The sequence below is a fragment of the Podarcis filfolensis genome (assembly GCF_964270895.1).
Source record: "Podarcis filfolensis genome assembly, chromosome: 16".
NCBI lineage: Eukaryota > Metazoa > Chordata > Lepidosauria > Squamata > Lacertidae > Podarcis > Podarcis filfolensis.
The window spans coordinates 28223361-28249079 of record NC_139620.1 but is presented as its reverse complement, the minus strand read 5'-3'; the positions used below and the strand labels follow the sequence as shown (position 1 = coordinate 28249079).

Here is a 25719-nt window from a genome sequence, read left to right as displayed (position 1 = left end):
AGTTGCTTTTGCTGGGAAATCTCATTATATTAGGTTTATTTTTTATTTTTTATGATTTTCAGTTTTATACATTTCAATAATTTTACAATCATTTTAGCATTTCAAAACTCGAGTTCCTTCCCCCTCTTTCTGCGGTTCCTTAAATTTATTTGTTTATATTTTCTGCATATTCCAAATTAACTTACTTATTTATCTACTTTAAATATATATACTCTTATAAAACTGCAGGTTATTACAATAGTCATGCCAATGTTCTTATCTGTTTACAGTTTATTTGTAAATATTCAATAAACCATTTCCATTCTTTTATAAAAAGTTTGTTGTCTTGATTTCTTATTTTTCCAGTAAGCGCCGCCATTTCTGCATATTCCATTCGTTTTTGTATCCATTCTTCTTTCGCTGGGACTACTACTTCTTTCCGTTTTTGGGCAAATAACATTCTTGCCATCCTAGTTGCATACATGAATAAATTTCTATACAGTTTGGGTAATTCTGTCCCTATAATTCCCAAAAGAAAGGCTTCTGTTTTGTTTTTGTTTTTTTTACAAATGTTATTTTAAACATCTTTTTCAGTTCATTACATATCATTTTCGAGTAAGCTTTAACCTTACTATGATATTAAGTTTAATTTGAGACAAACAAACTTTCATCTCCTCATCTACAGAAAGAAACCTTTCCCTTTTCTGTTCTTGATACTACACTATATTATACTATACTGAAATGTTGAAATTTTTCTTTGCTTGCGCCTGAACCACACTTGCCATTCTCTTCTGCCAAACCACTGGTCTCAGTGGTAAACAGCAGTGAGGGTGGAAGAAAAATGGCTGATGGTGAAGCCACTTGGTCTCAGTCCCAAGATGGAATAGGGGAATAAATAGTAGACATTCAAGTGAGGCTATTCAGGTGCTATGCAAGTATTGGGTTTTGCCAAGGCTCGTCAGGAAAAATAATATTTAAAAATGACTGATTTTGCCATCTCCGGAAATGGAAAATATGGCTGTTACCCAGATTTGTCTCCATCCTTAGGCAAGGGTTCCTTCATAGATGGAGAACAGGCATTAAAGAAGATAGGCAGTCCTTTATATTAGCAAAGGTGGAAATTTTAGGTGATGCACAAGGCAAAAACTCAATAGAAGCCAAACTGACCAGCTTTACTTAGGAGTTGGAAGAAATGCTTCCTCATAGAAGAAAGTTCCACCATTAGTATAAAATCCTCTTCCTCTCACTTCAGAGTGGTTACATTTCATATTCTTTGGTTAGCTCCTTAGCAGGGGTCCTCCCTTCTCTTTATGATAAGCGCAGAAGGGAGAGAGAGATGGAAGTTGATTCTGTGATGCAGTTTAAAGGTGGGTTTTTTCCTGGTTGCTAGTAGCACAGAAAATTAATGAACTGCATTCTTATTTAAGGCTTAAGCTGCTGCTGCCCTGGCTCGAGTCTCGAATTCATGAAGGCTGCGAAGAACCGGCAACACACAATGCACTGGCTAAAATCTATATTGACAGCAACAACAACCCAGAACGCTTTCTGCGGGAGAACCCCTTTTATGACAGCCGTGTTGTAGGCAAATACTGTGAAAAGAGGGACCCACACTTGGCATGTGTTGCTTATGAGAGGGGGCAGTGTGACCTGGAACTCATAAAGGTATTTTAGTGTTGTCTTGCTGTAACTTACCTATATTGTGCTGTCTCTTCTCCCCTGTCCCCCACCCCCAATTGTATCATGTAAGTGGATTTGATTATATCGTGCATATGGAATTGCAGTGAAGAGTGGTTAAGAAATCTGTCAAATCTAATTCTTATTTTCTCATTGTTATGAACATACAAAGGTTGCCATCTTCTGGTTCACAAGCCATGATTGTGTATGCAAAGCAGTTTCTCTTAGCTGGTGGCTTTCAAACTGTATATTTTGGGTAACCTCATTACTCCTCAATGAGAAGATCAGCAATAGTAGATGAGCCACCTGTTAGTTAAGATATCTTCCCTTCCCCAGTCAGTTTTAAAATAAAATTCCTGGAAGACTTGTTTGCTCCCCGCCTCTAGCCTTTCCATATGGCAGGTGTTTGTTCTCCAGATGTTGCTAAAATACAACACCCATCAGCCACAGCAAGCACAGCAAATGGCATGGGGTGATGGGAGTCGTAGTTCAGCAATATCTGGAGGTCCAAAGGACACCTGCCCTATGGCAGCAAGGAAACATTGGGTGTATTCTAAGGAATGCACTCAGTTTGAATGGTGATATGCTACTATAGACCTATGTTAGCTTTCTCCAACCCAGTGCTCTGAAGGCCCAACTGTATTGGGCTGTATTGGGGCTGATGGGAGTTGTACTCCAAACATCTGGAGGGCACCAGGTTGGGAAATTACCTTATATGAACAGTATGCTTGTCCTTGAGTGGTACCCACAATTTTCCGCAGCGCACAGTTGCTCCCTTGCAGATATGCAGAGGTTCCTTCGCAGGTAGTTCAGTGAAGCATTAGAGAATCCTTTCTCCAAATTTATAAAACACACTGGTGAGTGCAAACAGCTACTTCATGTGGTGCATAAAAGGTACAGACAACTTCCTCACTACAAGGTAGGGACCCCTGACTATTAGGTCCAGTTGTGGCCGACTCTGGGGTTGTGGTGCTCATCTCACTTTATTGGCCGAGGGAGCCAGCATACAGCTTCTGGGTCATGTGGCTAGCATGACTAAGCCGCTTCTGGCGAACCAGAACAGTGCACGGAAACGCCGTTTACCTTCCCGCTGGAGTGGTACCTATTTATCTACTTGCACTTTGATGTCTTTTTGAACTGCTAGGTTGGCAGGAGCAGGGACCGAGCAACGGGAGCTCACCCCGTCGCGGGGATTCGAACCGCCAACCTTCTGATCGGCAAGCCCTAGGCTCTGTGGTTTAACCCACAGCGCCACCCGCGTCTCTTCCTCACTACAAGACTGGGTTACAATTACACATTGTGTTTCTCTGATGAACTGACCCTTTAACACTGAGCTTTCCAAACTTTTTACAGTGAGAGGGGTAAAGACTGACATCTACTGGAGTTCATACCATGGACACATTATAAGGCACTCTCCCTATTACTGAAATAAAGTTCAAGATAAGCTTTTACTGATAAAATCAAATATGATGAGGCAGTTGAGAGAAAGTTATGGGGACTTCCGGGTTGGCGCCATTGTTTAATGGCGGATTCCCTCCGAGCTCCGGAGGGAATCGGCTCCGTAGCGTCTGGGTCTGGCCGCTGCGGCGAAGCGGAGACCCTTAAAATCACAGGCGCGGATGCCTGTGAACACAGAGACTCGGCGGGCACCATTTGCGCCCCCCCAATCCGCGACGGAGCCTTTTTAAAGGCTCCGGAACGGAGGCAGGGTGGTGGTGCTGAGAGTACTCCCTCGCCTACGGAGTGAAGCCGCAAGCCATTGACAGAGAGCGCCAACTTCTTCCAAGACCGATTGGACTCTAAAACATAAACCCGTGAGTAATACGGAGATTGGAACCTTAAAAAAATTTTTAATTTTGGATTTGGAACGAGCGGGAAGGGGCTAAAAAGGAAGTCCACCCCCCCCCCCTCTTGTAAACAATTTAAAGCAAAGGACTGGGCAGCTAAGGTCGAGAGAATTTGTCTCTTGTTTTTTAATGAAAGATCTTGACTTCACGGTTTTGACACGATAAGAAGACGTACTGGAGGATAAAAAGAATTTTGGGAGTTGAAATTTCACCCCCCCCCCCCGAGACCCGGGAACGTCCTATGAGAAAGCCTGTTGCATTGAAGATTTTGACAGCTGTCAAGTGAGCTGCCAGTCAGCTAGTTGTCAGCTGGAAAAAGAGAACATTGTTTCTGCTGTTTTTGCTGGTTTATTTGGTATAATTTGTTGAAAACAAGGAGGACTGTTACAAAATAACTGGACTTTTGGTTTTGAGCTGAAAGGAATACTAAGGAACTAAAATCCCCCTAGAGGGGTAATAGGGACACTACATCATAAAAATGGCTGGAGTACGTAAATTTCAAGCAGAATTGGACAGAGCACTCGTTCTCTTGGGAAACTTGCAAGATGAATACAATGCTTTGTCTACAGAGGCATCACTACTACACTGGACAGTAAACAACATTTTTGAGCCTGATAAGGACTTGAAACAGGAAGCCTATTCTACTGAACAAATAAATGAAACTGAAAGTGTAGATACGATGGAGCAATATGTGGTTTTTGAAGAAAATGAAGGAGGAGCAGGAGATTTGCAGGAGGTAAAGGAGAGCTACAATATGAGGCCTGACATGATGATAAAAAAGGACAATAAAAATTGGATGTGGAAAGCCTGGTCTGAATGGGAGTCTGGAAAATGGAGAGACCCTCTTTGGAGGAGATCTGAAGACCTGAGGATTACAAATTTGTTGAAGGTGAAAGCTGGAGCTTTGGGGACATCTGGATCTGAAAGAAATTTGAAACAAGAGTTGGAGCACCCCATAGGCTTTGCTTTTAAGGATGGAGGACCGGCTGGAAGTAACATGGATTCTGTTGGGCCGGAGCCCCTCCGAGACCTGGGGTTTAATATTAAAGACTATCAAAGAGACCGGCAGAAAGGAACTGAGAGAGATATAAGGGCCTCGGACGTGAGATCTCCAGGCTAAATAAATAACATAAAGACTGACGGATATTGGTTGGGGACTGGAACCGGGAAAAGGGTGGGTGGAGGTTGGGAATCCAAAGGGTACATAAGGATAATTTACTTTTTATATTTTGTTAGTGGTAAGGAAATTGGGTAAATCGTGGAAGGGAAATTTTGGTCGACTTTAGGAAAAAGGTCTAAGAATAAATAATGAGGTATAAGTATTGATGTATAATTTTAATAAGGTAAAATTGGTTTTTTCTTTTTAAATTAATTGAAAATAAGGTTGTTAAAAATAAATTGAGGAAATGGAAAAAAGAAGTAAAATAAAATAATAGTATGTTAGAATAAATGTTTAAGCTAAGGTAAAGAAATAAGTTAAGGACTTGCTGAATTGACAATTTAAATTGGAATACAAGAAGGGGAGGTGTGAGGAGGTCTGAGAAATAAGGTTAAGAATAATAAGTAACAGAAACTTTATGTGTTTTTTCTATTTTCTTTTGTGTTTAGTTTTGAATATTATGTATTTTTGTGTTTTTTGTTTTGTTTATTCTTTGGTTTTTGTTTGTTGTGTGTTTCTTGAAAATGCTAATAAATATTTTATAAAAAAAATAAAGTTATGGCTCACAGCAGATTAGCTAATGGGACATTGTCTCAATATAAAATCTAACTTTTGTACTGACTACTAAACTGAATGCTTTTGCAGTAACATTTGTTGGCATTCAACTTAACGCAGCTCCTTCAAGATGGTTTATTGAGTTGAATGAGATGGAGTGTGTTATTGAAAGGACACTCAACATTTGCACTTCATCCAGCTGCTTCCTTGTTCTGTCTTGCAATCAGATCTCTGGAGTCTCTCGATCTGTGCTTGGTGAATCTCTTCTCAGTAAAGGCTGTGTGCCCATGAGTTTTCTGAAAAGGAAAGCCAGCTTCAAAAAGCAAGGTGCCACAGAATTGGAAGCGTTGCAAATTAAATGGAATTACAGCCTAATTACGGCTTCCAGTGAATCTGGAAATAGCTGCCTAGAAATAGCTGCTTTTAGTCCAAATATATACTCCATGCGTTTATTGTCCTTTTCCTTTGTTTCTTTCAGGTCTGCAATGAGAACTCCTTGTTCAAGAGCGAAGCTCGCTATCTGGTGCGCAGGAAAGATCCAGAACTGTGGGTAAACGTTCTGGAGGAAAACAATCCATTCAGGAGGCCGCTCATTGATCAGGTATAGCAAGTAGACTGAATTTGTACAAAATAGGTAGAATGTAGTGGTTGGTGACTGAGCAAGAAGAGAAACGTCATCTGTTCTTCAGCATTGTGCTCTGAAAAGGGTAGCAGTTGCCAGAGATCTTATGTAGTCCCTCATTTCCCATAGTTCTCCTCTAAATGAGATCAGCCTTGCCCCTCTAATTCTCTATGCCTGCCTGCCCTCCTGCTTGCTCCATACGAGTATCATTTGTTTTTCCCTTTCTTCTCTGCGTATGATTTTTTTTCTCTCCAAACACCCGTAAACCCTTCCGTGCTGAACTCTTGTTTTCTGGTGGGGAAGGCTGCTCGGGATTCTGTGTTAGACACATGCCAAGCAAGCCAAATAGTTTGATGCTTATACTTCTTCCAGACCCATCTATTTCCTTCATAAACTAAACTTTGTTCCTTGAAAGTTAAATGCACTCCTGCTCTCCTTTCCTAACTGGCTTCCTAAAACTAGGCTGCTAGTATGCTCTCTTCATGGTACTAGCAGACATTTGTTTTTGTTTTCTTAAAACATTCAGGTTGTCCAAACCGCATTGTCAGAAACGCAGGATCCAGAGGAGGTTTCTGTGACTGTCAAAGCTTTCATGACAGCTGACTTGCCCAATGAGCTCATTGAGCTACTGGAAAAGATTGTTTTGGATAACTCCGTCTTCAGTGAGCACAGGTACTAAAGGGAAGGCCCTCCCTCCTCACTACACTACATATGCATGGAAATGACTGTTATGTGCTAGGCTTCACAGTGTAAGGTTTGCTCTAAAATGGGTATAATACTATATATAGCAGAAGGAGTAGACCAGCCACTGCAAGCCTAATTGTCCGCCCTCTGCAACAGTTTCAGATGGGACCCTTCCCAATACAGTCATACCTCGGGTTACAGATGCTTCATATTGCATTTTTTTGGGTTACGGCGGCCGCACATGCGCATAAGTGCCGAATTGAAACCCGTGCGTGCGCAGACGCCATGCTGTGGGTTGCGAATGTGCCTCCCGCACAGATCACGTTCACAACCCGGGTGTCCACTACATTTAGCTGTGGCAGCACAATCCTTTTTTTATTTTCTTGGCTGGTGCCCCAGCCTTCTTGCCCTTTGCTTCAAGATGAGGCTTTTCTTATGATTGAGAGTGGAACTTAGCTGTGTTGGTCTGCTTGGCGTTCTCATTTGGAACTGCAAGGGAAGTCAGCTGTGTTGGGGGCTGTTGTCTCAGGGGCCCTGAAATGGGAGACCCCAAAGACTTTTTCCATTGGGGTCAAGCAGAATGCATGGAAAAACGCCCTGGGGGTGCTTGCAAGCCCCCAAAACGCTGAGCGTTCTCTGGTACGCGCAGTTCTGGAAAAGTCATTTCCCCTCTTCTCCAGTGTGCTCAGCGACGTATACCAGCTGGTATATGCACACTTAAACTTCTGGCTTAACACAGCAAGAAGAGTGAGACATCGTAGATCTAATCTACTACAGTCATACCTCATGTTGCGTCCTCTTCAGGTTGTGTTTTGTCAGGTTGCGGACTGCCAAAACCCGGAAGTACCGGAATGGGTTACTTCCGGGTTTTGGCAGTCTCGCATGCACAGAAGCACTAAATCACGCTTTGCGCATGCGCAGAAGTGCCAAATCGCAAGCCGCGTGTGCGCAGACGCAGGTTGCGAACGCTGTGGGTTGCGAAAGTTCATACCACATGGATCATGTTTGCAACCCGAGGGTCCACTGTATTTATTTACACGCTATGTACAGACAAAGGCATAATGGCGTCCGTTCTCTCCGGCTCCGAGAGAACAAACAAAAAGAAATAAAAGCGAAAGTACAGTGTAGTAGTACCCGCAGTGGAAGAGATAAGACTTCTTCCTTTCCCAGAGTTGTCCCAGACAGGCATGTGATTTACAACAATTTCATCTGCACCATCGGAGGAGTGAAATTGCTAACAGCTTCCTTGTAGATAAAGGCAACAGTGGTGCATAGTTTGCTGCAGAGACGTTTGGACTGTGAATAATAATAGCAACAAATGACGAGTGATTTATTAGTATTATTATATGCTGCCCATCTGACTGGTTTGACCCAGCCACTCTTGGTGGCTTTCAGCAGGTTAAAACACCAGGCAGAATAAAACATCAATCCTTAAAAACTTCCCTAAGCAGGGCTGCCTTCAGGTGTTGTCTAACAGTCTGATGGTTGTTTATTTCCTTGACATCTGATGGGAGGGCATTCCACAGGCCGGGTGCCACTACTGAGAAGGCCCTCTGCCTGGTTCCCTCTCACCTCACTTCTCACAGTGAGGGAACCGCCAGAAGGCACTCGGAGCTGGATCTCAGTGTCCGGGCTGGATGATGGGGGCGGAGACACTCCTTCAGGGCATCCTGAAACAAGCATCTTGTTTCAGTTGCTCGGCAAATTTTTACTGAGCATCAATTGTTTTGTGAATCAGCATACAAAATTGAGTACATGGCAGCTTTTCAAAACACGAGTTTGGTCTGAATTTTAAATTTAGGAGTCTCTATCCTCTGTAGGCTTGGGAAGGTAGCACAGATGAATCAAGAGGGCTGCTTACAGTAAATACAATAAATAAACCAATTACTTATTAAAGAGACAAAGAGCCAATAAAATATTAATGGATTTGTTAAATTGAATATTAATGAATTATTACTGAGCTTTTGGCCCTCTGCCACACTCGCTTTCACACTTGGCCTCCCTGTACAAGGAGAAATGTACCAATGTGGCTCTAGTGCTGAAAATGGCTAGCCACCCCAGTTATATAGTGTGGCAGGCCACAACCCTGCTCATTTTTCTATTACGTTGTAAAGTTGCATTGACTTCAGTTGCTAGAAGCTAGTTTTGGTTTCAAGTTAATTAATGCTCACTTTTAAAACTGGTTACTGTTGCCCACACGAAGTTGTCTTTTATTCCCGTGTAACTCCTAAAATACTCTTACGCAAATTCAGCAGGGAAGCCTGCTAGTTGAATTTACTTCTTGACTGTTTCTTTCTTTGCCCTTAAAGGAATCTTCAGAATCTCCTAATACTGACGGCCATTAAAGCAGACCGAACACGCGTGATGGAGTATATAAACCGCCTAGACAACTATGATGCCCCAGATATTGCAAATATTGCTATTAGCAATGAGCTGTACGAAGAAGCTTTTGCCATCTTTCGGAAATTCGATGTGAATACTTCTGCAATTCAGGTGAGGCTCAGTACAGATTGACAGCTAGTGCGTCTCGCAGAGACCTCCCTTGACCTAGAAAATTAAATATTGTAATGCTTATGCATGAAACGTCAGCAAAATGTAGCACACTTGAATGTTTATATCAGGCATAGGCAAACTCGGCCCTTCAGATGTTTTGGGACTACAACTCCCATCATCCCTAACAGGACTAGTGGTCGGGGATGATAGGAATTGTAGTCCCAAAACTGGAGGGCCGAGTTTGCCTATGCCTGGTTTCTATACCTGAAGAGCAAGAAGGGAGCCTTAACTTCAAGGATGAGTGACAGTGGCTGTTTCCTTGGGTGTATTGGGCAGATTTATATAAACCTGTTCAGTGATGTCCGAGGCTTTGCCAGAAACTATCATCACCTACATGAGCAGCTGAACTTTTTTTCTTCTTCCTCAAGATGGCAAGCTTTCTATTTGCCCGGTAAATCCACTAGATATATACAAATATATGCAGCACTGGATGAACGGTGAGCAGTTGTGCCCATATAATGCAACAGTCTGTGGAACACTGCTTTATACAGTGGTACCTCTGGATACGAATTTAATTTGTTCCGGGGGTCCATTTTTACCCCAAAACATTTGCATCCAGAGGCGTGTTCTGTGCATGCGCGGGCGGCGGAAACCTTTCCATTACTTCTGAGTTTGCCGTGTGCATAGCCCGAAGCATTCGTCTCCAGAGGTGTTCGTAACTAGAGATACCACTGCATATAAAATCTGAACCCTCGCTATATGAACACTGCTTCATGTATAAATTGTCAGATTCAGTGATTTGTTGTGTGTTTTTAAAGGATTATGTTACTTTATGCATTTTATTTGTTTACACAAGCCACGGTGGTTTTCATCAGCGTAAAGGACAATGTATAAACCATCTAAATAAACAAAAGATTTTAGTGACGTCCTAAGGTTGTTTGGGCTTTGTATCTTTTTCTAGACTTGAATCATTCTTCATTTTCTTTTTTTCCCCTCTCTCCCCACCCCACCCAAACTTTCTGTGGTGCCCACTGGAGATTTATTGAGACTTTCATTTTGGTAACCTCTCCTAGGTGTTGATAGAACACATTGGCAACTTGGATCGTGCTTATGAATTTGCCGAGAGATGTAATGAACCAGCAGTTTGGAGCCAGCTGGCCAGAGCACAGCTCCAAAAGGACTTGGTGAAGGAAGCCATAGATTCTTACATAAAGGCTGACGATCCTTCTGCCTACATGGAAGTTGTCCAGGCAGCCAACAGAAATGGTAAGCTCAAATGGTTCTTTTCACTTAGCAGGACGTGGTAATTTTAATCCTTGCTTGATTAGCGGAAATCCTTTGGGAAGACCATCATTTGACAAAGCTGGATTGTATAAAACATCCCCAAGCCAGATCTCTTCAGTATGTACCTCTAATTCTGAAAGGGTTGCATGGGAATAAATAGAAATATGTTAAGTTTGTTTAAAAACACTGCCCAAAGGTACTTCAGATAAATGAATTACTAGAATATCCATCCTGTTTAGGATCGGTATTTCAGTACAATATACATAAAATCTATTTGTAATTCTGAGAGGTGGAGCATATTGTTGCTTCTTTACAAGTGTAGGGAACAAAAACTAAACTAAATTCAAGGGAACTAATTTATCTTTATCCTCTTCTCTCCCCTCGCCTGCTTGTTAAGATAACTGGGAGGATCTGGTTAAATTTTTACAAATGGCTAGGAAAAAAGCAAGGGAATCTTACGTCGAGACTGAACTTATATTTGCCTTGGCAAAAACTAATAGGCTCTCGGAGCTAGAAGAGTTTGTCAGCGGCCCAAACAACGCTCACATACAGCAGGTACGTTTTCTGCTTAAATGCTAGCACTTCCATCTAAACTAACTTCTGGCCTGGATTTTGAAATACGCCAGCTCCAGCTTTTGTGCCCCAGCATTCCTTCACTGTCGCAAACTCTTCCTCTTTAGGTTGGCGATCGCTGTTATGAGGAGGGCATGTACGATGCGGCCAAACTTCTCTACAACAATGTGTCTAACTTTGCTCGCCTGGCATCTACACTGGTTCATCTTGGGGAGTACCAGGCAGCTGTTGATAGTGGCCGCAAAGCCAACAGCACCAGGACGTGGAAGGAGGTAACTTGTTTTGTGCTGCAAGGGAAGGTATTAAGACTAGCAGTTAAAGATCTCGCTAGAAACTAATGGCTGCTGTTAAAAAAACAAATCAACAACAACCAACCACCCTAGTGCAAAAGGCAATACCTTTTTTAGAGAATCAATTGCATCTTCTGTTCTGAACTGCAGAACCAAAGGGAGGGCTTGTAGGAGTGGTTGGGTACAGGGATACCAAAGAAGGATGCTAAGAACATCAGAATGGCCTGTTCTAGTGCTTTATTATAGAAGGTATGGATTTACAGCAAAGCAGCCTGACAGTTTTCCAAGCCTTTTCAGATGCAGGGCGGAAACCGCAGCAAGAAGATGGCTTGTCTGCACCCAAGCCAACGTGCATACAATCTTTATACACAAAGAAGCATACGTCACTTTGTCTAGGACCTCCCAACACTTCACCTGCCCAGATGGGGGAATAGGTGGCAAATACCCAGGTCTTACAGATAGCTCCCCTTTCTGGGCTCAGAGCCCAGCACCCCTGAGCCCCAAGGATAAGGATATCATCCAAGTGAGCCAATTAGCTTATATCAAAGCAAGTGAATAAACATATATGAGTTCATTTCTACAACCACTACCAATTAATTGAGGGGTTATCTTGACTACCAAGATGGTGCTAGCAAAGCTTCTGGAACAGTCCACATTAAGGTCAGCACAACCTTCATACCTACTTTATGGAAAATATTTCAGATCAATGTCCATGTGGGGGACTGGCTCAAATCCTGATCTAAGGGAAATAAGGTATTTGGGCAAGTTGACTTGTAACGCAGTTTGCTAACAGCATTTTTTGTTTCCCACTTGCAGGTGTGCTTTGCATGTGTGGATGGAAAGGAGTTCCGGCTTGCGCAGATTTGTGGCTTACACATAGTAATCCATGCTGATGAGCTTGAAGAGCTGATCAGCTATTATCAGGTGGGATTCCTTTAACTGTTTTAAAAGTGTAAAATGCCCCTGGCTGCTTGTTTGCAGCAGTGCTATTATAGTATTTAAAACCCAATGCCCCACCTTTCCTCCAACAAGCTTAAGACAGCTAACGCAAGCTAAAAGATCCATAGTATTTATGGCTTAAGTTAATGTTAATTGATATCCAGTGTGGACAGGGCTAAAGCCAGGTGTACATCTCTAGAAAACTGTAGCTGGAGGAATTAATGTTATGCCACAAGTTTTCTTTGCTTCAGTAGAATATTCTACACATTCATTAGGAGGCTAGAGAACCACTTCAAATGGCTGTGCAGATGCACCAAGGTGTGTCGTCAGTGCGTCATAGTCTAAATGTTGGGCCTTCTAGTTCCCAGCTGCTGATTCATACTAAATGGCCCACATACCTTATCCTTCACTTATGAACAAGCTACTACAATGGTACCTCGGTTTTCGAACATAATCCATTCTGGAAGACAGTTCGGCTTCCAAATGTTTGAAAACCAAGGCGCAAAGGGCCTTGCAGAGGTGACATGCAATTTTAGTGGAGAAAATTGGGGGGGGGACAGACGTAGCTGAAGCCGTTCTACTTCCGAGGTGCGTTCGAAAACGGAAGCATTTCCGGCGTTCGAAAGCCAAAATGTTCGGCTTCCAAGACACTCAAAAACCGAGGTACTACTGACTTTGAATGTTGCCTAAAGGTATTTAGAACATCCTATATCTAAATTAAACAATCTCTTCTGCAATCTTTTAAATACATTCCGTCTTCAAGCATTATCACTGGTTTTAAAATTGCAAGGCTTTTTTGTTTTTCTTTGCAAGTGAGGTATATGCTTCTTAAACATGCTGTGGTCTTTAATCCTAGGATCGCGGATACTTTGAAGAGCTGATTGCCCTCTTAGAAGCTGCTCTGGGCCTTGAGCGAGCCCACATGGGGATGTTCACTGAACTTGCCATCTTGTACTCTAAATACAAACCTCAGAAGATGAGAGAGCACCTGGAATTGTTTTGGTCCAGAGTCAACATTCCCAAGGTATTTGACAATATACCTGCGATTGAGTCAATCATGTAACACAAATTAATTAAAAGTTTTTTTTGTTTGTTTTTTAAATGCCACTTCCTCTGCTTTCCTAGCAACAAAAATACATGTCAGTTCAAATAAAATAAAAACTGTAGTGGACTCAGAAAAAAAAGTCATAGGACAGGGCTAATATCTAAAGACACTATAGAAGAAAAGTTTTTACTGTGGAAAGCTGGGAGTGAGGGGGCCAGGAGAATATTGAGGGCAAGAGGAGTGGGCAGTTCCTGAGGGAAATGGATACAAGATCCTGACCTGCTTAGTTACCTACCTTCTGATTTCCACAAGCAGGACAATGCAGAACGTGGCACCCAGCGGTGGAATACTAGACAAGTTCATGGGATAGAATACTAGACAAGTGGAATACTAGACAAGTTCATGGGATCTTCAGATATCTTGGCCTCAGGCTATTTAAGGCTAGTACTGTCAAAGATCACATACTTTAATTGGGCCCCAAATTAAACAGAGCGGGTGGCCTGAACTCTTGTCTTTTCAGCGGGCTCTACTTAAACTATTGCTTTGGCTGCTGCCTGATTTGTACCTTACCTTTCCTCTCACCACAAGGTGCTTCGGGCAGCAGAACAGGCCCATCTTTGGGGAGAGCTGGTTTTCCTCTACGACAAATACGAAGAATACGACAATGCAATAATTACAATGATGAACCACCCTACCGATGCATGGAAGGAAGGGCAGTTCAAGGACATAATTGCAAAGGTAAGCAGCTGTAATGGTAATGACTCCTCAGCTTTGACCCCAAAACATGTTGAGTTTCACACCGATTCAGGTATTCAGATCTGTTGTGTCTTGAAAACTCAGCGGGTGGCCAAGGGACTATTAAGACATGGCCAAATCTTCCTGTGGCAGAAACACCATACATCATTCAGCTTCTTAATAATACATTCTGATTTTCTAATGTTGCTTCTCTGAGAAACAGGAGCTTATGCACCCTCATCCAATCCATTATTGCCAGATACTGTTTTAGCACCAAAACAGCTTCCTCAAATTTAGATGGAAAGAAGAGGGATAGAGTTGGGTATCATCTGCATACTGGTGGCACTGAACCTCAAAGCACCAAGCAAGCTCTGCCAGCAGTTTCATGTGGGTTTGACAACTATTAACTCTTTAGTTAATAGGAGAGCCAGTGTGGTGTAGTGGTTAAGAGCGGTAGACTTGTAATCTGGTGAACCGGGTTCGCGTCTCTGCTCCTCCACATGCAGCTGCTGGGTGACCTTGGGCCAGTCACACTTCTTTGAAGTCTCTCAGCCCCACTCACCTCACAGAGTGTTTGTTTTGGGGGAGGAAGGGAAAGGAGAATGTTTTCTGCTTTGAGACTCCTCCTGGTAGTGATAAAGCGGGATATCAAATCCAAACTCTTCACTTCTTCTTCTTTATCCAGCCCGACAGGGCATCAGAAATGCATCACTTCTTAGGTGCACTTAAGTTAGCAACTATGATTCCATTTTCTAAGGATGGCAGCATGATAAAGCTTGCAGATTTATTTATTTATTTGCTCTAACTTTTTATACAGTACTGCTGTGCAGAGCTGTTAAAGACTCTTGAGCACCAAATAAGAGGGTCACAGTTAACTAAATGCTGTTCGTTAAATCACTCTCAGGGGCAGCCAATTACCTCACAGCTTGAATTTGTTCTCTAGGTGGCCAATGTGGAGCTGTATTACAAAGCGTTGCAGTTTTACTTGGATTATAAACCACTGCTGATCAATGATCTCCTCCTGGTATTATCTCCAAGGCTGGATCACACCAGGACGGTCAGCTTTTTCTCCAAGGTGAGTTAGAGGAGGCACAAATTTAAAATGGGCTAAATTACATACTTCTCTTGAAGACCTTTCCATTTCAAATTGTACATTCAAGGCAAAAGGGGTTTCATCTTTTATCATGCCAAGACATAATAATAATAAATAATATAATTTTATTATTTAAACACCACCCATCTGGCTGGGTTTCCTTAGACTAACTTTTCCCCCTGTTTCCAAATCCTCTTGTTGCACACATAAATTTGTATAAAATGACTTAAGGTCTTAAATTGTGGATATACCATTTGTTCCAATAAGGTTTTGTTTTGGGAAATGACTAGTTTCTAGGGTTTAATGTGACTTAATTAGGTGGGCCCTATCACCTTAGAGATGTACTTTGTGGGAGGCCCTTCAGCAAGAACAACTCTTTCCTAAACCAATTGCATTGCCCCTAGGTTAATCAGCTGCCTCTAGTGAAACCTTACCTGCGCTCAGTCCAGAATCATAATAATAAAGGAGTCAATGAAGCACTGAACAATCTTCTGACAGAGGAGGAAGACTACCAGGTAAGTTTGCCAGCGATTATAGCATTTTTCTATAGAAGCATAATTATGGCATGTATGCAGAATATCTACATAATTCATTACTTTAAAATGCTTAATCTTTGTATCAGCTCCATACATTCCTCTTCAGCCAGGCCTTTGGTTGATTAATTAATATTCAATGGCCTTTTAAATGTGTTTGTGGCAGGGGGGGTTATTATTAATTTTTGTTGTAACTATTTTGTGCTTTTACCCTGTATTTTTTATCTCGTGAACTGCCCTGAGATCTTCAGAATGAAGGGCAGTATATAAATTAAATAAATAAGCAAATAAATAAATTAACACACAAACCCCAATTTGCCCAGAGGGCCCTTTGGCTGAAAAATGTTCCCCATCACTGCATTAAACAGATCTGAGGGCAGTGGTTTTAAGTGCGTGCAGAGTAGTTTCTGATGTAAATCTGTAGCCCGCTACTTAAAGCCCATGGGAGAATGTCCTTTGTGTTTTGCTGTGTTCAGAAGCTTCGACGAAAACACGAAAACTCTGTGATACAGCACTGTAGGCTTAGCATCGCTTGTAGCAATTTAAATCACTCCTCCATGTGCCTGACTATAACTTTCTCCCCCTTCCAATAGGGCTTGCGAGCATCCATTGATGCCTACGACAACTTCGATAACATTACACTGGCTCAGCGTCTAGAGAAACATGAGTTGATTGAATTCAGACGCATTGCTGCTTACCTGTACAAAGGCAATAACAGATGGAAGCAGAGTGTTGAGCTCTGCAAGAAAGATCGCTTATATAAGGTCTGTTTTCGTTTTGCGTTGTTAGTTCCTCCTTGTATGTACAGTGGTACCTCGGGTTAAGTACTTAATTCGTTCCAGAGGTTCGTTCTTAACCTGAAACTGTTCTTAACATGAAGCACCACTTTAGCTAAAGGGGCCTCCTGCTGCTGCCGCGCCGCCGGAGCAAGATTTCTGTTCTTATCCTGAAGCAAAGTTCTTAACCTGAAGCACTATTTCTGGGTTAGCAGAGTCTGTAACCTGAAGCGTATGTAACCTGAAGTGTATGTAACCCGAGGTACCACTGTACTGGGAGCACACGGGATGGAATTTTAAACAATTTTTTATCGTAAAAGCCTGCAGAAGATGAAGCAGTCCTACACCTGTTTTTGCGCTTATGCATCCTGCTCTAGTATCATGCATGAGAAGTCTGATGTAGTTACTTCATGGCTCTAAATAAGTTTCATGGTGTTCTGTAGGATGCTATGCAGTATGCCGCAGAATCCAAAGATGCTGAGCTGGCAGAGAAACTGCTTCAGTGGTTTCTGGAAGAAGACAAGAAAGAGTGTTTCGCAGCTTCTCTCTTCACGTGTTACGACCTGTTGCATCCGGACGTGGTCCTTGAGCTGGCATGGAGGCACAACATTATGGACTTTGCGATGCCTTATTTTATCCAGGTGATGAGGGAGTACCTGACCAAAGTAAGTGTGGCTTCTCTAGAAAGGCTTGTTGCCTTGATCTCGAGTCCTGGGTGACATGCTTCAAATTTTGCCTCTAAATGACCCGGCAAAATGTTTCAGTTATTACCAAATTGCTTTAAATGCCATATTGCGAATGGTGGGGTGGAGACTAGCAGGAATCCTGAGATCCAGCCTGAAAAAATGAAGGGAACTATAAAAAGGACCTAGCTCCAACTTGCCAACACCTAGTTAGTAGATTTACTCTTTTTATTATTTTATTTTTAGTCTCCCACTACAGATGGCCAGACACGCTAGCCAAAACTTCTCCTGGCTGCTCCCATTGCTGCTAAACCTTAAGATTTAAGTTTTTTTTTCGTGAAGAAGTTGATCTCTGTTCTTTTTCACTTTTAAACATTTGGACTACTTCACTTTTACTAGCTCACCCGACTAAAACACTTTCTTTTAGATGCTTTTCCCTACTTGAAATACTGTGTTTTGGAAACTAATGTGCTCACACGCTTCTCTCCGTGAGCCTCATGGATCTGCTGTTTCCCTTTTATTCTTTTGACTACCTGTAAAAAAGGCCCCAGGGTGGGATGCTGAAAGCTGCCTGGATCTTGGAGGTCTGTAACTGATAGTCTGTAACTTTCAGGCCAAAGGGACTACTTACATACTCATCCTTTTTGTAAGCACCTGGATATTAAAATAATAATAATTTTCCGCTAGAATAAAGCAAGATCAAAATAGCAGCAGCAAAAATCTGGTTATCCCACATCAGCCCAGGTTTAGCCATTGTAGTTACTGATACTTTCATTAATTTAGTGTTCAAGCCTATTGATGTATGGCAAGTACAGTGTAGGTTTTGGATTTGTGCAAGACAACCCTTTTAATAGGTCATCTCTGAAACTGCATTGCGGATTAAGTATTGTAATGCTAAGTAAGCTTTCCGTGTATATAAAGTTATCACTTATGTGTTAAGTAAGATATTGGCTTCCCATAGGTTTAAATGCTGAGTATGCTTCTTTTCTGTGTGGGTCTCCTTTCCTATTTCTCCCTGCAAACTCCCCTGCCCATGTTTGTGTGATCTTTGCTTTTTCTTGAAATTGATTTTCTGGCTTATTGATTTTAAGTATTCCCCTCTGAATTTTCTTGCAGGTTGATGGTCTGTTTAATAAGGTGACCGTTGCTCTGGTTTTACATTGGCTTTTTTAAATTTGTGTCCCTAAAACGTATCTAAGGCTATTTGGGAGTCTTAACTGTAGCTTTTGCTGAAAAGCAGAATAATCTAGCTTTGGTCTAACTAATACCATAGTAAATATCTCTTCCACAGTAGCTTGGGAAAAATCCAACCAGACCTAGCTTGCTGTGTGCCCACTAGCTGCAAAGTAGGTCAGAATTCACTTGTTTTAGGCACAGCAGCCAAATTTTCATCTTTAAGATGCCTATCTGCCTACAGTGCCTCCAATTATTTGGGAAAGTTTGCATCTGAAATGTCCAAATTTAATGCAATATCAAGGTAGTTGAGGCTTAGCAAGGCCCTAACAAGCTAGTCTTGGGGCGGGGGGCAAAGTTTGTAAAATGAAGTTATAATAATAATAATCCCTTTTTTACACTTGGGATATAACTGGGTCTTAGATCTGATTAGTGCTGCCATCCTCTTGTCAAGCTGAACTCTGGTTGGATTTTACAAGTGGCAAGTGTCTACTAAATAATTCAGTCTTCCAGAAAGAGCATGCATGAAAAGACTGCTTTTAAAATAAGAACTAATCTAGTACATGGAGGTAGTAATTAATTGGAGAACGAATTCCCCCATTTTTAATGTAAATAATTGTTTTAACTCCCCTCATGTGTACCTAACAGCAAGATGTGCATCCCTGTACCAAAATACATGCCTCCTATTAACAACCTTTTGAACACCCTTAAAAAAAGTAGGGATAGAAACTGATATCCCAGGAGATAACAAAGGTGGATATGCAAGAGGCTGTAGGTGGAAGATGCATCCCAGATCTGACGGGAACTACCTCTTGGGTGTGGGGAGGAGGAGAACTTATGATCAGATTCCTGGGCCAGCAGCCTTTAACATCCAGTAGGAGTGCTGCAGCTTCTGTTGTGAAGGTATTACTATTCTGTTGACAGACCCATCGTCGATTGGTGAGTGGGTGGGCAGATTCCACACTTGCAAGGCCAGAATGAAGCCATTAATAGTAGCTCCCAAGAGGAAAGTTGCTGCAAATGCAAAAACTAAGTACAGTGGTACCTCAGGTTAAGAACTTAATTCGTTCCGGAGGTCCGTTCTTAACCTGAAACTGTTCTTAACCTGAAGCACCACTTTAGCTAATGGGGCCTCCCGCTACTGCTGCGCCGCCGGAGCACAATTTCTGTTCTCACCCTGAAGCAAAGGTCTTAACCTGAGGTACCATTTCTGGGTTAGCGGAGTGTGTAACCTGAAGCGTATGTAACCCGAGGTACCACTGTAGCAGCTAAGGAAAATAGACATATCCTATTCAGTTTCAAGCCAGTAGGTAAACAGGGTCTGGCAGCTTTTATGAGGTAATCTTGAAAATTAGCATAGCAAAAGTTAGTATTGCTGTTGGGGTTAAACCCAAGATATAGATCCCCCCCTTTAGCTTGAATATTTTTATAGTGTTGGAATGTAACAGCAACCAAGAGATCTTAGATTTCTCCTCTTAATGGGACCAATTATGTTAGCAATAGTACTGGGGTTCCTGTCCAGAGAAAAGTATCCTTTTGGGGGGGGGGTTAACTTCATCCAAAAATGGGAAATTCAAGTGCACCATTAAAACTTCTGCAACACAATAAAATTGAAAGGAATGCTGCCCAAGTGTACCAAGACATGAAATGGCAAGAATCCCAAGACATTCTGGTCTTCACACAGTGGCAGGAACCTATTGACTGGTATTACAACCCTGCCTTTTACATAGGAATCGCTTACAGAAGTGAACTGTAATTGAAAAATATAACGGCAGCCTGGTCCCTGGATAAGACAGAACTAGACTGAGGAGTTTGTGCTCACATCCAAGAGAATGCAACTGCTCTTCAGCTGTCTGGCTTAGCAAAAAGCAAACCCTCTTCCAGTCTTGGAAATGCTTCCTCTTGAGTAAACTTCAATATTTAAGCTGCTCTAAGCAATGATGGTGACATTACAGTGGTACGTTAAGGAGACATGCTGACATGACAGCTTGAAACTAAACAGACTCTTCTGGTATGACTTTAAATTTCCAGGAACTTGCCTTCCAATCCAAAGCAAAGTGAAACCTCATTGTAATGGCAGCTGTTAATGTTGCTTGCAGTGTATTTGCAGAAATCCCACTAATTGGCCTGGTAGCTCTGAATGGACTTGCCGATCAGAAGGTCGGTGGTTCAGATCCCCGCGATGGGGTGAGCTCCCGTTGCTCAGTCCCTGCTCCTGCCAACCTAGCAGTTCGAAAGCACGTCAAAGTGCAAGTAGATAAATAGGTACCAGTCCAGCAGGAAGGTAAACGGCGTTTTCGTGCACTGCTCTGGTTCTCCAGAAGCGGCTTAGTCATGCTGGCCACATGACCTGGAAGCTGTACGCCGGCTCCCTCGGCCAGTAAAGCGAGATGAGCGCAGCAACCCCAGAGTCTGCAACGACTGGACCTAATGGTCAGGGGTCCCTTTACCTTTACCTTTATCTTCTTTGGGGTTGTGCCACTGAAACTGTATGTTGATAGTAAAACCAGACTGCAATGTCCGTAAAATGGCCATCAGATTCTATAGGTAAGGGACAGTTTCTTCCAATGAGTAGAGATGTCCAGGTCCTCATCTGCACAACATGGGGTGAGGACTTGCTTGTCACGTCTGGCCTTGGCTCCTGTTTGCATAAGCCAAAGAAGCCTTTGAAGTATCACGTTTCCCCTTGACCAGCTGGGAAGTCTCTTCAGAATGCAGGCAGAGAAGGGGACCGTGCTGCTCTTTGCTCCCCCCGCCCCCTCCAAAAAATAAAAAGCTGGTTTGGGGAAGGGGAGAAACTTAACAATACATTGAGTGTGCTGCCTACGTCTCTATATCTTTATCCCTCCATGTCTGATGGCTAGGTCACCCAGTGCTAGTGGTACACTGTTCCCCCCCATCCCAGTAAAGCACATTTTGGGGAAAAGCAGGAATGAATGCCATAGCGATTGACTTATGGGTGGGAGGAAGTAACAACATGCACTCAGGGACACCATTGGTGTGAGGATTAATCTTGCCTCTGGTGAACTTCATACCCAGCACGAGAAATGCGTTTCACCTCCCTATAGCTGTCCAGATTTTTTATGTTTTCAGTGCTCTGCCAATTTGTCCTAAGGGACCATTGAAGTAAGTTAGGGGCTCTTTGGGTTAGCTCTGGGTTCTGTTGCTTGATGGAACGTGGGAACTGGCTCTTGCAGGTAACGGGTGTTTCGAAAGGTGAATCTAGTCCAAAGCTCCCTGCGACGTAATTGTTCTGCGAACTTGACCATGCATTTTTGCTTGTGCCACAGGCCATCCTGTTAAAGAGTTGATCTCTGGCAGTTGAGCAAATGCTGAAACTGGACTTAGTTCTGAAAGTAGATCACCAGCAGGAAGTTGTGCTAGATCCGCTGACACGTTAGACATAAATATTTTTAAATGAAAGCTGGAACGGAAACAATTGGGATGGGGGTCGCAGAACTCGGGCGCTAAGAAGTTCCTTCATGAGTTTCCTTTCACTTTACAACTTAGGTGGATAAACTTGATGCTTCTGAAAGCCTAAGGAAAGAAGAGGAACAAGTAACTGAACCCACTCCAATAGTATTTGGTAGGTGAAGACTTGCTTTGTTTTTGTTAGGCCCTCAACTGAGAAGCGTTTCCAGAAATCCAAGTATTTGTACTTAACAAACCCTCTGTGTGTTAATGCTGAACTAGAAGAACTTGAGATTTCTTCATAGGATCTAACTAAAAGTCTGTTGCTGCCAGTGACTGCCATATCGTCATCACAATATAATTCAAGATATTGGTGTTTAAGAGGAAATCTAGTTTATGTTAGGTTTTCTCTAGCTGCTCTGGAAGCAGCCATACAGCACAAATTGTTTACCGAAGTAAACTGACTTAAAGAGGGCTTATTTCCTAGCAATTCTCTCTAGGATTGCAGCCTTTACAGATTCTGGATGCTTTTCAAAGAGGTTTATTGGACACACACACACACACTATGAACCAGTGTTGGGATAGAACAGCTATGCTTTTAAAATCATTTCTCATTTATATGATCCATGAGTGGAGGCTGAACTAGGCAGATCCTGCTCCTGAAAGCTTGGAAGAAATTGCAATGTTGTAGAAAAGTTTGCGGGTATACAAATGAAGTCCCATAGATATGGAATATTACACTACATTTAGCTCTCAGCCTTTTTTTCCAGTAGAAAACACCCTCTCTAGTTAAAAGGTTTTGCCATTTCAAGAAGTGCAGTGTTTCTAGATGGGCAAGGGTGCTCTTGGTACGTCTGAACTATGGTAGGGGAAAACCTTCCTTTCTGTGGGTGGCAAGACTCTTTGAGATTAAATCTTCTGGAAAAACAGAATCCCATTAAGGGAGAAAATGGTCTTCTATTCCAGAAATGTGTAAAAAGTCTTTATTTTGGCAAAAGGTAGACTTTATTGACAATTGCATTCTAGGTCCCTCCATTAAAGGAAGTTCATGATGACGAGGTCAGTTCTCTACTGGGAATGGTTTTCAATGGGAGTTCAGTTTTCCCATGCATGAGGCATGCGTAGTTTTTTAGTAGAGTTTTAACAAATGTGTGTCTGGTCTGTGGCAGAATTAATAAGCATAGGCTGGGGAAATACGACTAACAGATCTAACTGCAACGTGTTTAAAACTCTTGGCTGTACAGATGTGTATCGTATGGGGTTTTTGTTTGAACTTTGAAAGATTCTCTTAATGTAGTTTTTTCAGGACCTAATAGGTGCCAGACAATTGAAACAAAATCAGTCATTACTTCACCGCAGGGAAGGAGAGGGGAGGCATTTACTATAAAAAAAACCAGAACCCCTGAGCTATTTTTATATCATATGGGAGCTGTTCATTCAAGGATTTCTCAGGAAGTCTTGGCTGTTTCCCAGTCATGAAAAAGGGGCAGGCAGCTCAAACATGCGGCTACACTGGAATTTCGAGAACTGTCCCTTGTCTGTCTGCCCTTCTTTTAAATCTGGAAGGGCCTTAGCTCAGCAGTAGAACCACTGGGGGGCATTCAACAACGTAGACCTATTGAAATTACCAACCCTAACATAAGTCATGTTCATTAACCGGGTCTCCTCTGAGAAAAACCCACCAATTACATTTGTTACCTCTCCCAAGGAACTTCCCGTCCTCCCCATTCTGATCCTTGTAAAGTAAATTGGAGGCGGAGGTTTTCTCAGGTCACTCAGTTTCATGGCTGAGTGGGGGGGGGGAGGATTTGAACCCGCATCTTCCACAATCATAGTCCGGGATCCGAGCAATTGCACCGCACTGGCTCTCAACACCACACAGGAGAGACTCCAGGTTCAGTCCTTTTGACTTTGCCAGCTTAGGGGTCAGTTCTGGAGAAAGATTCCTTACCTGAGATCCTGGAGCTACTTCCAGTTAGATTAGACAGTATTTACAGGTTGTTTTTTTTAATCCTGTCAACCACGCTGTGATCCGCTGGTGAAGGTCAGTATGTAAATTTAATAAAAATATATATATACAGAGAAATAAAGATGGGCAAATAGTCTAACATAGTATAAGGCAGCTTCGTGTGACATTAGAGCTGGAAATGTACCTTTTGCTTTTTCTGTTTCAGTCTTCTTAAAAAACAGACAAACACACCCCTGCATTTTGAACTGGGATTTGTTGGGTTCTGTGGGCTGGGGTATGCAAAAGGCCTTACCTTCCGAGTGACTTAAACAGACCCCCTTGTCTTTCTTCCAGGCCAGCAGCTGATGCTAACGGCAGGCCCAAACACAGTACCTCCACAGGCAAACTTTCCCTATGGCTACACGGCGCCAGGATTCACCCAGCCACCGGTTTACGGTTTCAATATGTAACTCGCGCTGCGAGACCTTTAACCGTCTCGGATCATCATCTTCCCGTCCCTCTTTTTTCTTCTTCTTTTTCTTTTTCTCCAAGAAGGCACAGATGACTCCCTGCGTTGGCTTGAATGCCCTTTTCAGCCCACCCCTACCCGCCCTTGGTTCAGAGACACCCAAAGGACACTGTGTTATTTATTGCTATGTCCTGTTACATTTCAACCTCAAAAGGCAGCTCTCCCCCCTCTCCTTTTATCTTGTTTTCCGTTAGCGACATTTCAAGGCTCTGTCTGACGCGGAGGCAAACACTCCAGCTAAAACCAACAACCCAGCAATAACTTCTGGGGGCTAGGAGGATTTCTGGCGGTGGTTTTGGGCGTTTTAGTGCTGCTTTTTCCCTCTCTCCCCTTTCCAGAGTCCTCTCTCTAGCCACGTGCATGCCAGGGCGTCCTCTGGCACCAAGCTGTTAACGTGTTAAAAAGTACTGTATAAATGAAGCCGAACCTTCCAACTGGTGGGATATATGAAAATTGTATGTAACACACACCTTCTCCCCATTTGTTTGTAGCGCTGTGCAAAAAAAAAAAAAGGAAATAAAAAGTGTATTTGGAGGCGACGGGGGAGAGGTGACACAGTTTACAGAATGTTGCAAAAAAAAAAAGCATCTATGCCTTCTGGATTTTTTGTGTTTTTATTTTCTTTTTTTTAAAAAAACCTTCCTTGGAGAATAAATTGGATCATATCTCAGAGCAGACACTCCCCATATTTTTTGTTCCTGTAGTACGTAATAGCATGATACTCATTGGCATCAAATGGTACACATTTTCAACAACATAACTTGGCTATGTGACTTTCTTTTTTTTCTTGACAAGCAAAATGTCAAAGAGTGTGTTGCCTGGGCAGCCATAAGTATTGTAAATGTGTGCGGCAGAGAGGACCGTGTTGGTAAGAAACATAGCTGTCAACTTTCCCCTTTTCTAAAGGGAAATTCCCTTATTCCGAATAGGATTCCTTGCAAGAAAAGGGAAAAGTTGACAGCTATGGTAAGAAATGAGTTTGGAAGCACCTCCTTGCGTGACTTGAAGTCTCACCTTGAAAGCAAGTCTTCTGCTATGCTGGCTGTATTTGACCTGAAACTCTAAAGCAGGCGTAGGCTGCTCCTATCATCCCTGACCACACCATGCTGGCTGAGATGAGCTGGAGAGTCCACAGCATCTGGAGGACTCCAAGTTCCCAATTCCTGCTGTAAAACCCTCCGGGCGTTTGGAGATACCTTTCTGAGCCGGCAACAGCTCCAATTCCCATCCACCCCACCCCTCTTCTGGCTCTGTGCAGGAATTCTGTGAGATCAGATGGTCTGCCCACCAAACGCACTCTCGCTTTTCTTCTTCTTCCCAATAGAGAATGCCAACAGGGATGTTACTACTTTGTGCCACTCTTCAGAGACATATATCATTAACATTTTATGTACTTAAAACTAGATAATGTATAATTTATGGCTATGACTCTTGTGCTAATCATGGATATTATGAAAATCCAATTATAAACATAAATCAAACCAGTGTCCACTGTGTGGTTTGAAACAAGGGGGCTGGAGGGGAGGTGCTGTGTCAGCCGAAGGAGTTTCTTGTAGCAACCATGTAAATGCCCACAATTCTTTTCCTTGGCCGTGTTCTTAGAACTAAGCCAGAGGGGTTGTTTCCAAGTCAAAACCGGAGTCAGCTGAGCTTTGGCTCCCATAGCTGTGGAAGTGCAACGGCTTTTATGCAAT

At 42.6% G+C, this 25719-nt stretch overlaps 1 protein-coding gene across 1 annotated transcript in view; it reads left to right on the top strand.

Moving 5' to 3' along the window:
• Window positions 1–25506, top strand: part of LOC310751013 (clathrin heavy chain 1-like) — a 56380-nt gene extending 30874 nt beyond the window's left edge. Inside the window, 17 exon segments of the mRNA XM_083589683.1 lie at window positions 1407–1641; window positions 5693–5815; window positions 6363–6508; window positions 8830–9013; window positions 10087–10279; window positions 10695–10852; window positions 10978–11142; window positions 11977–12084; window positions 12956–13123; window positions 13733–13882; window positions 14823–14954; window positions 15377–15487; window positions 16099–16269; window positions 16725–16946; window positions 18081–18101; window positions 21648–21723; window positions 23851–25506. Of these exon segments, the coding sequence (XP_083445809.1) occupies window positions 1407–1641; window positions 5693–5815; window positions 6363–6508; window positions 8830–9013; window positions 10087–10279; window positions 10695–10852; window positions 10978–11142; window positions 11977–12084; window positions 12956–13123; window positions 13733–13882; window positions 14823–14954; window positions 15377–15487; window positions 16099–16269; window positions 16725–16946; window positions 18081–18101; window positions 21648–21723; window positions 23851–23966 (2479 nt within the window). The 3' untranslated portion in view covers window positions 23967–25506.
• The last annotated feature ends 213 nt before the right edge of the window (window positions 25507–25719 follow it).